This window comes from Cherax quadricarinatus, chromosome 4 (genome assembly GCF_038502225.1).
Source record: "Cherax quadricarinatus isolate ZL_2023a chromosome 4, ASM3850222v1, whole genome shotgun sequence".
Taxonomy (NCBI): Eukaryota; Metazoa; Arthropoda; class Malacostraca; order Decapoda; family Parastacidae; genus Cherax; species Cherax quadricarinatus.
In genome coordinates this window covers 52,023,740-52,037,642 of record NC_091295.1, presented here as the reverse complement: position 1 = coordinate 52,037,642, position 13,903 = coordinate 52,023,740, and the positions used below count along the sequence as shown (strand labels likewise).

The 13,903-nt window shown below is 37.5% G+C and overlaps 1 protein-coding gene across 1 annotated transcript in view; it reads left to right on the top strand.

Moving 5' to 3' along the window:
* Positions 1-1,876: 1,876 nt before the first annotated feature.
* The window catches only part of LOC128695365 (fibrillin-2-like), a 45,683-nt gene continuing 33,656 nt past the window's right edge, over positions 1,877-13,903 (top strand). Inside the window, exons 1-4 of the mRNA XM_070096764.1 lie at positions 1,877-2,223; positions 2,487-2,651; positions 2,830-3,003; positions 5,536-5,659. Of these exons, the coding sequence (XP_069952865.1) occupies positions 2,941-3,003; positions 5,536-5,659 (187 nt within the window). The 5' untranslated portion in view covers positions 1,877-2,223; positions 2,487-2,651; positions 2,830-2,940. The remainder of the gene's footprint in view (positions 2,224-2,486; positions 2,652-2,829; positions 3,004-5,535; positions 5,660-13,903) is intronic.

Sequence of the window (13,903 nt, the reverse complement as noted above, 5' to 3'; positions counted from 1 at the left end):
TTCCACAACTCTGGCACAACACCGGTAAGGATGGACACATTAAACACACTTGTTAATGGCTGACTAAGCTCCATCTTGCATTCCTTAAGTATCCTGGAAAACAACTCATCGGGTCCCGGGGACTTATTTTGCTTCAGTTTGTCTATCTGTTTAATAACCATGTCTCTTGTGACAGTAATATTAGTTAATTTAAATTCATCATTAACTAAATAATTGTTAATTACTGGAATCTCATTTACATCTTCCTGTGTAAAAACTGACAAAAAATAGTCATTAAATAAGGAACACATTTCCATTTCGTTATCTGTCAGCTGTCCATTCCCAATTTTCAGAGGTCCCACTTTTTCCTTCACCTTCGTCCTATACACTTGAAAGAACCCCTTTGGATTAGTCTTTGATTCACTAGCAACTCTAATTTCATAGTCACGTTTAGCCTTTGTAATCCCCTTTTTTACTTCTCTTTTAAGTTGAACATACTGGTCAGTAAGGTCAACCTCTCCTCTTCTGATGCACCTATAAATTCCCCTTTTCTCCCCTAATAGATGCTTTAACCTACTGTTAACCCATTTGGGATCGTTATTATTAGACCTAATATCTCTCGGGGGAATGTATATACTCTGGGCATGATGTATATTATTAAGAAAAAAATCATAAAAGCAGATCCCTTCATAAACATAAGTATGATCATCGCCAATAAAATCATTAGCTAGATAACTCCAATCAAGATTAGACAGATGTTCCCTAAGTCCATTATAATCGGCAGAACGGAAATCAGGGATTTTTACTATATTATCATTATTCTTGCATTCCCAGTTAATGCTAAAAGTGATGGATTTGTGATCACTTGCGCCAAGCTCTTCAGTGATCTCCAGATTATTCACGAGTGTTTCCTTATTTGACAAGACTAGGTCTAGCAAATTATCACCCCTGGTAGGCTCTGTCACGCTCTGCTTCAGAAAACAGTCCTGAACTGTTTCCATAAAGTCACTGGACTCTAGATTACCTGTCAAAGAATTCCAGTCAATTTGGCTAAAGTTAAAGTCCCCTACTATGACTACGTTACTGTGTCCAGAAGCCCTAACAATTTCGTCCCAAAGAAGTCTCCCTCTATCGTGATCCAAGCCTGGAGGTCGGTATATTACACCTAGAATTAGTTTTTCTTGACCCTCCACGAACTCTACCCAAACAGACTCTGTTACTGCTCCATCTATTTTTATACCTTTTTTAATGCAACAATTAATATTTTCTCGAACATACAATGCAACTCCTCCCCCCTTCCCATTACATCTATCCACATTGAACGACTTAAATCCCTGAATATTACACTCAGCAGTCATATCCCGACTCTTTAAATCATACCACGTTTCAGTTAATGCAATGATATCAAAGTTCCCAGCACATGCTACCAAATGTAGTTCATTAATTTTATTTCTTGCACTTCGACTGTTAGCATAAAATACCATCATATGTTTTTTCTCCTGCACATTTTTCCTTTTGATCTTTGTTTTTACACAATTTCTGAAATTATCATTACCCAGAGTTACTCCTTGACAGTTACTATTAAGATTTCATTCCAGAAGTATGTTCAGGTGCCAGTACTGACCGAATTTGTTCCCATAAGGAATATTGTGAATTAGATTAGTCCATTTCAGACCCCCAAACATACACATACAAATGCACTTACATAAATACACTTACATAACTGGTCGCATTGGGAGCTGATCGTAAACCGGGGGTCCACTGTATTTGCACCACACATTGCCCTTAGACAGGACATCTCCACTGCCTCCAACCGCCTCCTCGCTGCAGCATTTACAACCAAAGCTTCACACCCATATAAAAGTATTGGTACTACATATTAACATATTGTCGGTAATTCTACCAACGTTAATACATTTTAGAATGAGCTTTAAACATTTGCTGATTTGCAGGTGTGCCTTAATGTTAACACTGGATATTGTATTTTTATTTCAGACATTGATGAGTGTGAAGCTATCCCTGGGCTGTGTGAAGGAGGTATTTGTAAGAACAGTGTTGGGTCTTTCTCATGTGAATATCCTGAAGGCCAGACCAGGAATCCAGAGACAAATGCCTGTGAAGACCGAAATGAATGCAAGGATGCTGATATATGTCTTAATGGAAACTGTATTAACACTGATGGTAGCTTCTATTGTACCTGTAAAACTGGTTTCATTCCTAGCCAGGATTATACAAGGTGTATAGGTACTGTATTTAGATTTTTGTTATATCCTAAATTTTTTGTCACAATTTATATTTTTCCAAATGTTTCCTTGTTCTCCCTAACATTTCCTTTGGTGAGATAAAAAAAAAGGTCTTCAGGCAGCCTTTATGATCACCAGGATCCTCAAGTCTGTTTTATATTCCTTATTCCATAGATAAACGTTTATTGAAAACAATATTAAACTGACATTTACATAACGGCCATTCTGCATTGTAACAAAGTTAAATGGTTTTATTTTTTATAGTTGCTCGGCAAAGCACCTGTTACACAGAGTTGCTAAGCAGTGGGCATTGCAGGAAACCTCTTCCTATTCCTCTCACTCAGCAAGCCTGCTGCTGTAGCAAGAACATGGGCAAAGCATGGGGAGAAGGACTCCGTGACTGTGAACCATGCCCACTCCGTAGTGAAGGTAAGTTTTATATAGATCAAGAATACTGTTTGGTATTTTAGTTTCAAAGTTAAGTTTCTATATTTAGCAAAAGTTGAAAGTCTGAACTGAATTTGTACAGGTATATGATTTAAAAAAATAATACAGTACTGGAATTTATGGGTACTAATTGCTATAAGACTCTTTGATTTTTTGCCAGAGCTTTACAAGAGGTTGTGTGTGGAATCAGCATACAGATATCCCCCAGTAGATGAATGCACACTAAATCCAAACTTGTGTGGTAAAGGCAGTCGATGTGTTGACACCCCTGATGCATATGTATGTCAGTGTTATGAAGGATTCATCCATAATGTTGTCAGTGACAAATGTGAAGGTATGTAAATGTTCTTTATCCTCCTGTCTGCTTATTAATCTGAATAATAGGATGACTTGGGGGAAGTATAAATCTTTAGTGGAGGGAGGGAAGGGTAGGCATTATCCTAGGAAAGGTTGGAGGGAAGGGGTAAAGGAGGTTTTGTATGTAAGGGGCTTGGACATCCAACAGGCATGATCAAGCATATTAGTAGATAGGAGTGTGTGGAAGCAAGTGGTTTTTATGACTTGACATGCTGTTGGAGTGTGAGCAAGATAACATTGTTGGAATGATTCAAGGTAAATGGTAACTGGGCTTAAATCCTAAAGGTGGGGAGTACAGTCTGAAGGAGAGGTGGGGATATTGTAGTTTGGGGGAGCATATTAGTTGCAATGTTAGCATGCACTTGGATGATAAGTAAAAACTGAAAATGCAGGTTAGCTTTACTTTTGTTTATTTGGAGTCAGAGATAGTTTGGTTAGTTCTGTAACATGATAGATAATGGGCCTAGCATGATACAAGGATGATATAGCCTAAAAATATCTAGTGATATGATGGCACAAAACACAATTTTATGGCATGAGTGATATGGGATGAGGATGAACATGATGCACAATAAATTTGGTTATTTAAATAATAGCCCTCTATAAAGTTATATTACACATTTAACAGGCATACAGTAGTGATAAATTCAATAACCTAACCTAACTTAACAAAACCATTATACTAACTCAAAGGTATAATACTAATAAATTGATTCATAAAATGTATGCAATATCTGGGCATCCTTATTAACCCTTTGAGGGTCGACAGGCCCTCTCCAAAACTCGTTCTCAGGGTCGGCCAAATTTAAAAAAAAAAAAAATTATTTTCTTTTATGAAAAGATAGAGAATCAGAGAATCTTTTCCCGATCATAAAGACACCAAAAGTTTGAAATTTGATAGAAAACTTACGGAATTATGCTCTCGCAATGTTAGCGGTCTCGGCGATGTTTACGCATCGGCGATTTTGCCCACTTTGAGCCCCATTTCCGGCCAATTTCACTGTACTAGTCGACAAAAAAACATGAATATTTCGCTAGAACTCCATTTTTTCTATCGAATGGGTGCAAGAAACCACCCATTTATGAAATTCAACTATCCAGTACAGTGGTCAGAATTTAGCAATTTTGCCAATTTCACACAAATTTCAAAAGATGCCAATTTCCGAATAGGGTCCAGAATAAACAAGAAAGACATTCCTGGCACTAAAATGACATTTCCTCTAGTCATTAGTCACGTCTCAAGGCCCCTCTTATATTCTTTTGCTTTCCACTTTGAATTTTTATTCTCGCAAAAAATATAAGATTTACTGTTATGCAGACTACTGCATTAGTGTACAAAATGGTATAAATATTATTGGTGCACTTGTGAAAGAATATTAGACTCACCAGTTGACGTGTATTGCACGCTTGACACGATTTGTTTACTTTTGAAGTTTGGTAAAAATCGAACATTTCTGCTACTTTGAGCTCAATTTCAAGGCACCTTTCATTGTAAAACCAGTCAAAATCATCTCAATTTCTGTAATATGTCTTCCATTCTATAAAATGAGACCAAGAAAACTAGAATACAACAATAAATACCATACGAAAATACACTGCAAAGTCGCTGATTTATTCCAAAAAAAATGGTAAAAGTTTTTTTTTTTCTCATTATGCACTGTGTGCTGCAGGATTTTTTTTAGACTGTGCACACTGACCACATAGACCCATTCTTTCATATGAAGGCCTACCAGCTTACTCCCACTAGATTTGAGGCCGCTAGAATTTATGCGTACTAGTACGTCAAAAACCCCTACGCGTAAGACGTACTAGTACGACCAAAACCCTCAAAGGGTTAAAAGGTGTTTTGCCTGCACAAAACACTTTATCAATCTAAAGCAGAGGTATGGCGATAGAGATTTTCATATTAGAACCAGTGGAAGGAGTTGAACTATGCAGCAGTTGAAGATGTCATCACATGGGTAGAGCCTACTAGTGGAAGTAGGTCAGACCCATAAGGTGGACCATAGATTTAGCAAGGAATTCTTTGAGTATGAGAGAGATGCAGCAGTTGAAAGCATGGTCAGTGTGGTGGGGCCTACTAGTGGAGGTAGATCAGGCATATAGGATGAACCAGAGGTTTAACAGTAGGTTGTAGGTACTCTCAGTACCACTGGCTATGAGCTTAAAGTTTCTGTCCTCTTGCTTCTGTATTAAATAGACAAAGCCTGCTGCACAGGTGAAATGTCTTGATAAAATCCCCTGGTGTTGTTGTACATTACAGGATTAAAAACACAGGTTAATTTTTATTTCCTTTTTGTTTAATGTTTTACTGCTTTTTGGGGCAAAGTACTTAGTGTGTGGTGATCACTCATGATGAGGGATGAGACACTGAAAAATTAAACAAAATGGATAAATTGATAAATGTACTAAGTATGCTCTTTGAAAGTTCTGTATTTTAAAAAGTATTTTTGAAATTCACATCATTTATTAGTTAAAAAATAGTATACAAAAACATTATCTTTCTCAGATGTTGATGAGTGTCAGCAAGGTGCATGTCGTGGTGGTCAATGCTACAATACCCAGGGCAGCTTTACTTGTAGCTGTCCCACAGGGTTTGACATCTCATCAGATGGTCTTTCTTGTACATATTGGTATCTGACATTTTATTAAGTTTACACAAGATACTTATTAGTTATAATTTAATCTACTTATATTCAATATCTTTTACAGTATCATGCAATACAATATTCTAGTGTACTGCTAATACTGCTAATATTCAAAATATGTTTAAGTTATAAAAATGTTTGGAGATGGCTTTATTTTATTTTCTATGTGAAGTAAAGTGTAATGAAGTTTTATTGCTTTATAATGTATTTTTATGTTTATATGTATCTTTTAGATCACGATAAATGCAGCAAAACAGGTATGTGTGCTAATGGGATATGCACCAATATGGATGGGTCATTTAAATGTAGCTGTAACGCTGGCTTTATGCTCTCCCCATCGGGTTTTGCTTGCATAGGTATATGTATTTACTGTTTATCATTACAAATATTGGTTTTAAGCACATAAGTAAAAACTGCTGTGAAATTTATAGCAAGACATGAAAATTTTTGGCATCATTAGCTAACCCTGATGAGCATTACACAGAATTTGCATATGGCACTAGCATTCCAATCATATTTAATTTATCTTTCAGATATTGATGAATGCGAGGAGAACAGATTTATTTGTCTGTTCGGACGATGCGAAAACCTTGAGGGAAGGTACCAATGTGTATGTAGTAATGGCTATACACATGCCACTGATGGAAGTTTTTGCACTGACATAGATGAATGTAATGAGGCAGGCATGTGTGAACATGGTTCCTGTGTCAATATAGATGGGTCATTTAAGTGTGTGTGTCAACCTGGATATACATTGGCGCCCAGTGGAAGAACATGAATAACAAAAAGGCACAATACTGTGACTGGAACGATACACAATGTCCCTCTTGACGATGTCCTTGATTTCCTTAGAGAGAAGGCCCATGAAGGGTTTCTTCATCTCCCTATCCCCACTGATGTCTTTCTTGATCTGATCCGCCTCTGTGTGGACTCTAACTCCTTTTCCTTCCAAGGGAAATATTATTCTCAAACCTTCGGTGTCGCTATGGGCTCTCCTCTCTCTCCTGTTCTTGCTAATCTTTACATGGAATACTTCGAGACTGTTCTTCTTCCTATCCTCGATGTGCAACCTTCACTCTGGCTCCGCTATGTGGATGACATCTTTGCACTGTGGCCTCATGACTCCAGTCTCTTCCAACCTTTTCTTGAAGCTCTTAATAATCTTGCCCCTTCCATTAAGTTTAAAGCTGAATGGGAATCTAATTCCTTACTTCCTTTCCTTGATGTCCATGTCCACCGCTCAGTTACAGGTTTTTCCTTTTCCGTTTACCGTAAACCTATGCACAGTGGCATGTACATTCACTACTTTTCCTATCATGCTTCCCCTGTCAAGAAAAGTGTTCTTATCTCCCTCTTTCTCCGTGCCCTCCGCATCTGTGATCCTCAGTTCCTTCCAGCAGAAATTTCCACTCTTCATAATTCGTTCTCCCGTCTTGGCTACTCTTCCTATTTCATAGACTCTGCCCTCTCACGTGCTAAACGCAATTTCTTCTCTCCCAAACTCTCTACTCATGGGAACTCTTCTATCCTCTGCCTTCCCTACATTTCCGGTCTTTCTAATCTCAACAATTCTCTCCGTCCCTTAGACATCAAGCTTACCTTCCGCCAGACTAACACTCTTCGCACTAATCTCGTTCATACCTCTCCTCCCTCTACAGATGTTCCTGGTGTCTACTCTATTTCTTGCTCCTCCTGTCCTCTTCAATACTTCGGAGAAACTGGTCAATCTCTTTCTGACAGACTTAGGGAGCACAAAAATAGTGTTAGGCTTGCCGACACTAACAATGCTCTTTTCTGTCACGTCAGAGATCATAGCCATCCTATTGACTGGTCTTCTGCTAAAACTGTCTTCCCTACTTCCAACTCGAACAGTCGCCGTCTAGTTGAATCCTCTCTAATACACAACTTTCCTTGTATGAACCTTAGCCCTGGCTTTGTCTCTGTAGATGCCTTCCTCTCCCACTACATTGTAAAATGCTCCAAACTTCAGAACACCCGTGACTTAACCTGAATCCTCATTTTTTCTTTTTCTTTTTCTTCTTCCTCTTCCCCTTTCCTCTCTCCTTTTCTCCTCTGGGTTGTCTTTCTCTCTCCTGTCTCGTGTTTCTGTTCCTTCTTCATTTATTTTATTTCACCACTTCCCCTTTCACGCACCTCTGTGCGCTTGCTCTCCCTCTGTGGGTATCTAGCTCTCTTGCAGTGCTCCCCTTCCTTTGTATTTGACTGGCTTGTCATCCTTATTTCCCACTTCTACCACCACCACTACTACTACCTCTTCTTCTTCTACTACAACTACTGATGAAATTAAGACACATGTGCGGCGTCTGGTTGTCTTTGTTGTGGACGTTTCGCCATCCAGTGGCTGGCTGGATGGCGAAGCATCTACGATGGGGATGCCCGGGTGTTGTGCATGTGTCTTAATTTCATCCTGTCGGTATTATATACAATTCTTGTACTACTACTACTTCTACTACTACTACCTCCACCTCTTCCTGCCTATATATAGCCGTCCTGCTCCACCTCTGTTAGTGTGACTTTGTCAGTGGTCCAAGTCGGACCGAAACGTCGTCGTAAGCTTCTCTCTTTTATGTGCGGGTTATTTGTGTATGGAAGAACATGCATTGGTATGTTATATTTTTAAATGTATGCTTGATATAGGTAGTTGACAAAATCTGATTACTACACATATATGCTTTTCAGAAAGAGAGGTATCATCATACCTAATGAAATCTAACTACAGGTGTATCTCTCTTTAAGGTGTTAGATTTTAGTGTGTCTCATTAATACAATGCTTTTCAGTTACATATTATGTTTATTATTAACCCTTAAATGGTCCAAACAGATCGACATTCAAATTCGTAGTGCTCCATAAGTAGATCTAACTTTTTTTACATATTTTCAAATATAACAAAAAAAAAAATATAGATAAAAGTTTTTTTTACACGTTTTCAAATGTAAAACAAAAAAGATCTACATTTTTTTACATACTTTCAGATGTTGAAAAAACGTATATATATGTTTGGACCGTTTAAGGGTTAAGCGCTTCCCCCAGCGGCAGCAACGGTATCCTACCAGCTCTTCTTTCTCAAAAAAACATCGCTCATCAAAACTTGTGATGGCCTAAGTGAAAGTTCAACTACATGAACCCACGTAGACCACAACATGACCCAAGAATACTAAGAATGTAACCCAAATCTTGACAAAATTAGAAGATCTAAGGAAGACAGCCCTGCTAACCCAAACACTGCCTCCGCTGCCAGACAATCACCTAACCCAAGCTCCGAGAAAACAAGCCTTCTCCTCCATTGCTACACAGTATCTACTTCAGTGATACTATGAAAGGATATCGCAGAAGAAACAACACCAGTAATAAAAGAATAACAGCAAGGACCCTAGAACTCAACTTGTCTACCCAGCAGGACGCCAGTGTATCATCAACCCCCCTCACCGCCGCCACCCAAGGAACAACAACAACAACAACAAACATGGCTGACTCCCCCTCCAACTCCACTCCCTTCAAAGGATTCACCCATGATAACTCAGGTATGATTATTCCTGACAATATCAAGGACTACATCGTTGCTCTAGAAAATGAAATCAAAGATATCAAAGCAACACTCGAGCGACGAGAATCCAAGATAATCAACCTCGAGAATAAGATCCAAAACCTTGAAGAGAAGATTACATCGGGAAGTGTTGACACAGAAAATACTCTAAAAGCAGCTATAGCCAGTCACACTGAGCAAATAACAACAATAAATATGAAGGTTGAAGAAGCAATCAAGGACTGGAGTCAGAACATGCACACTCGACTAAATGAATACCTTGATTTCCAAGACGACAAAACTGAACAAGATAAGTTGTCTGATGCAGTTATAATAAACAGTCCACACATTCCAAGTGACATAACACAAGCACAGTGCAAAGAAACTGCTATCAGGATAATACAGAACCACGTACAAGTCATCGTGCAAAACAATGAAATCAAAGAAACACGTTTGTTAGGAAAACCAGGAAGTAAACACAGTATAATGATCAGACTTCATTCATCCGATAAAAGAAAACACCTAATTAAATCAGCAATTACAATGAAAAATGGAGTGTACATAAATGAGTGTCTAACAAAAAAACGTCAAAACCTTCTGTTCAGGCTGAGAAAACTTAAACAGGAAAACAAAATACACCAGTGTTTCACGCGAGATGGGAAAATACTAGTAAGGAAAACATCAACAGGACAACAATATACCATCTCAAATGAACACGATTTCTCTACCTTCCTTAGAAAAGCTGACATTTCTGTAACAGATTAGATAAGTGCCCTTAATACATATATACGTGTGGTACATATAGTGTACATTACTATTATATTGTGCATAATTATTTTTATTATTTTTCATCACTAGCTAATGCCAACTACCTCCAATACTCTATACTTCTTTCTTACTGCTATTAATTGCTCATAATTTTAAACTACAAGTCAAATCTTACTCCAAATTAATAATATTCATTATTCTTACCTGTCCATTTAATTTTGTTTATCACTACTTGTTTTTTTAGTCACTTTTCATTGTGTATGCAATTAGTGTACATTCCAATTACTTTTTTGCAAGTACCAAAACTATCTTTTGCTAGCTAGTACCAACTACCTCATTTTTTTTTACTTTTATTGTGCAATAAACTGCTCAATTTATTTAATATTACAAATCAGATCTTACTCCTAAACCAATATTATTTCATAGTGACCACCTGTCCATTTAACTTTGTTTACCATTACTTAATTTTAGTCCCTTATATATTTTCTCCTTTATTTTAGCTTTATATAACTACCCTAGTTTATATATTCACAATTGTTAAAATAATCAAGGTGCTATTCTCAGGTGCTAAAGTAGAATAAGTTCACAATTTTGCCATTATATTCCAAAGCTCATTATTTGATTACCACTTTATTGTTCACCACAACTTATATTAGTCCCTTTTATATTATTATTTTACACTATAATTCTAACTTTAAAGAATTACCTTTATAGTACTACCTACTATCATATTCCCAAGCTCCATTATTTGATCATCACTATATTTGTATTAGTCCCTTTTATATTGTCTCCTTTATTTTAGCTTAAAAAAAAAAAAAAAAAAAAAACTACCTTAGCTCATTATTTTACATTTGTTAAATAATTCAGGTGCTTTTTTTTAGCTTAAGACTATTTACTTTGTTTTATACTTAATTCTAACTATAGATTCACTACAAATCTTATGATTACAAGCATTGATCCTGATACCAATCTCTTATTTAATGACTTAAATGAATCAAACAGTTACTGTAATTACTACACTGCAGAACAATCAAAGGCACTTCTCAGTGCCAACAACAACATAACTATCTTTAACTACAATATCAGATCTTTAAGCAAGCATTACGATGACCTCATAGCATTACTAAATTCCTTACATGCCAATATGTCCATCATTACACTAACTGAAACCTGGCTAAAGCCTGATAGTACAGATGTCTATGCCATTCCTGGTTACACAGCCATACACAACTGTAGGCCAGACCAACAAGGGGGTGGCACAGCCATATACTACTCAGACCAACTAGAATGTATCACTAATACTTGCACAAGGGATGAACATGGGGAATATATAATAGCCAAATTCAAATCCAAATACCTACAAAAACCTCTCACATTGATAAACATCTACAGAGTTCCACAGTCAAACATTAGCCAATTTAGTCAAAACCTAGGAAGTATGATAACTGATGCACGCATGAACAAAGATCACTTACTACTCTCAGGTGACTTCAATATAAATCTCCTGCAAGACCAGGACCCACACGTTACTGAATTCACAAACACAATGAGTAACTGTATGTTGCTACCAACAGTAACAAAACCTACAAGAGTTACAGAGACTAGTGTTTCCCTACTTGACCACATCTGGACCAACACCATATCCCCTTTAAAATCAGGCATAATTACAGATAATACCACAGACCACTACCCTACTTTCCTCATAACAACTCTTGGTAAACTACCCCAAGACACTACTAAAGTCACCTTCAGACTTCACAATGAGGCAGCCATTAATAACTTCACAGCAGCAGTAGCAAACATTGACTGGCACACTGAGCTAGAAATCTATACAGACATTGACGAATGTATTAATAATTTTCTAAAAATGACCCAATACCTCTATAACAAGCACTGCCCTAAAAAAACTAAACAGATGACAGCTAAGAGACTGAACAGTCCCTGGCTAACACCCAGCATTCTCAAATCCATAAATACAAAACACCAATATGAAAAACAGTACAGAATGGGTCACATAACCAGAGACCAAACAAAACGTTACTCGTCAATCCTAACCAGCCTGATAAGAAGGGCAAAAAAATTGTATTATGAGAACAGATTATCCAACTTACGAGGTGATATAAAAAAGACCTGGAAAACCCTATCAGAAATTCTAGGAACAAAAAAGATATCACGAAATAGCGAAATAAAATTAGCAAAATCAGATGAACCCCAACTCCCACCAACAGAAACAGCAAACAGACTCAATGATTTCTTCTCCACTATAGGACAAAACCTTGCCAATAAAATCCCAAGCTCAGATACCCCACCAAATGACTACCTCACCGGCAACTACCCGAACACACTGTTCCTAGCTCCGACTAACCCATACGAAGTCTCACTTATTATCAACACACTAAAAAACAAGGCAGGAGATTTAAATACCTTACCACCCTTTATATACAAAAAAGTGTCACAAGTGCTATCACCAATCATAGCAACACTCTTTAACAAATCCATTGAATCCTCCACCTTCCCTACAGTACTCAAAATAGCAAGGGTCACCCCGATCCACAAAGGAGGAGACCAAACAGAGTTGAATAACTATAGGCCAATATCCAACTTACACCCTCTCTCAAAAATCTTCGAAAAATTAATTCATAAACGAATCTACTCCTACCTTATCTCCCAAAACATACTCAACCCCTGCCAATTTGGATTCAGGCCTAATAAAAATACTAATGATGCTATTATACACATGCTAGAACATATATACACTGCAATAGAGAAAAAAGAAGTCCCACTGGGGATCTTCATTGACTTACGTAAAGCTTTTGATACAGTTGACCATGACTTGCTCCACGTAAAATTGTCACACTATGGTATAAGAGGGCACTCCCTCAACTACCTCAAGTCATACCTCAGCAACAGAAGCCAATATGTGTATGCAAATGGGGCAAACTCCTCTGCACAACCAATTACAGTTGGTGTCCCACAGGGAAGTGTCCTTGGCCCTCTTCTCTTTCTCCTATACATAAATGACCTACCAAATGCTTCGCAATTACTCAAACCCACACTATTTGCAGATGACACTACATACGTCTTCTCCCACCCGAGCCCAGTCACGCTAGCCAATACTGTAAATACCGAATTACAGAAAATATCTACCTGGATGAGAACTAACAAACTTACACTAAACATTGACAAAACCTACTTCATTCAGTTTGGTAACAGAGCTACAGATGTCCCTCTTAACATAATGATAAACGGATCACCTATCACAAAGCTAACAGAGGGAAAATTCTTAGGAATCCACCTTGATAATAGACTCAAATTTCATACACATATACAACAAATTTCTAAGAAAATTTCCAAGACTGTAGGCATACTATCGAAGATACGGTACTATGCTCCACAGTCAGCCCTCCTGGCCCTATATCACTCTCTTATTTACCCCTATCTCACCTATGGAATTTGTGCATGGGGCTCAACAACAAGTAACCATCTCAGACCACTAATTACCCAACAAAAGGCTGCAGTTAGAATGATAACAAATTCTCACTATAGGCAGCACACTCCACCAATATTCAATACACTAAACCTCCTCACCATACAAAACATCCATACTTACTACTGCACCTATTACATACATAGAACACTTAACTCTGATATTAACCCTCCCCTCAAACATCTCCTTGCCAACCTCAACAGAACACATGACCATAACACAAGGCACAGATCACTCTTTGATGTTCCCCGTGTCCATCTCACACTATGTAAAAACTCAATGCACATAAAAGGCCCTAAAATCTGGAATTCATTACCTGTAAATATAAAAGAAACACTACCTGTTTATAAATTCAAGTCTCTTCTCAAAGATCACTTACTCACCCAAAACCAAATAAATACTGAATAACTGAACCTTATAAATTGTATA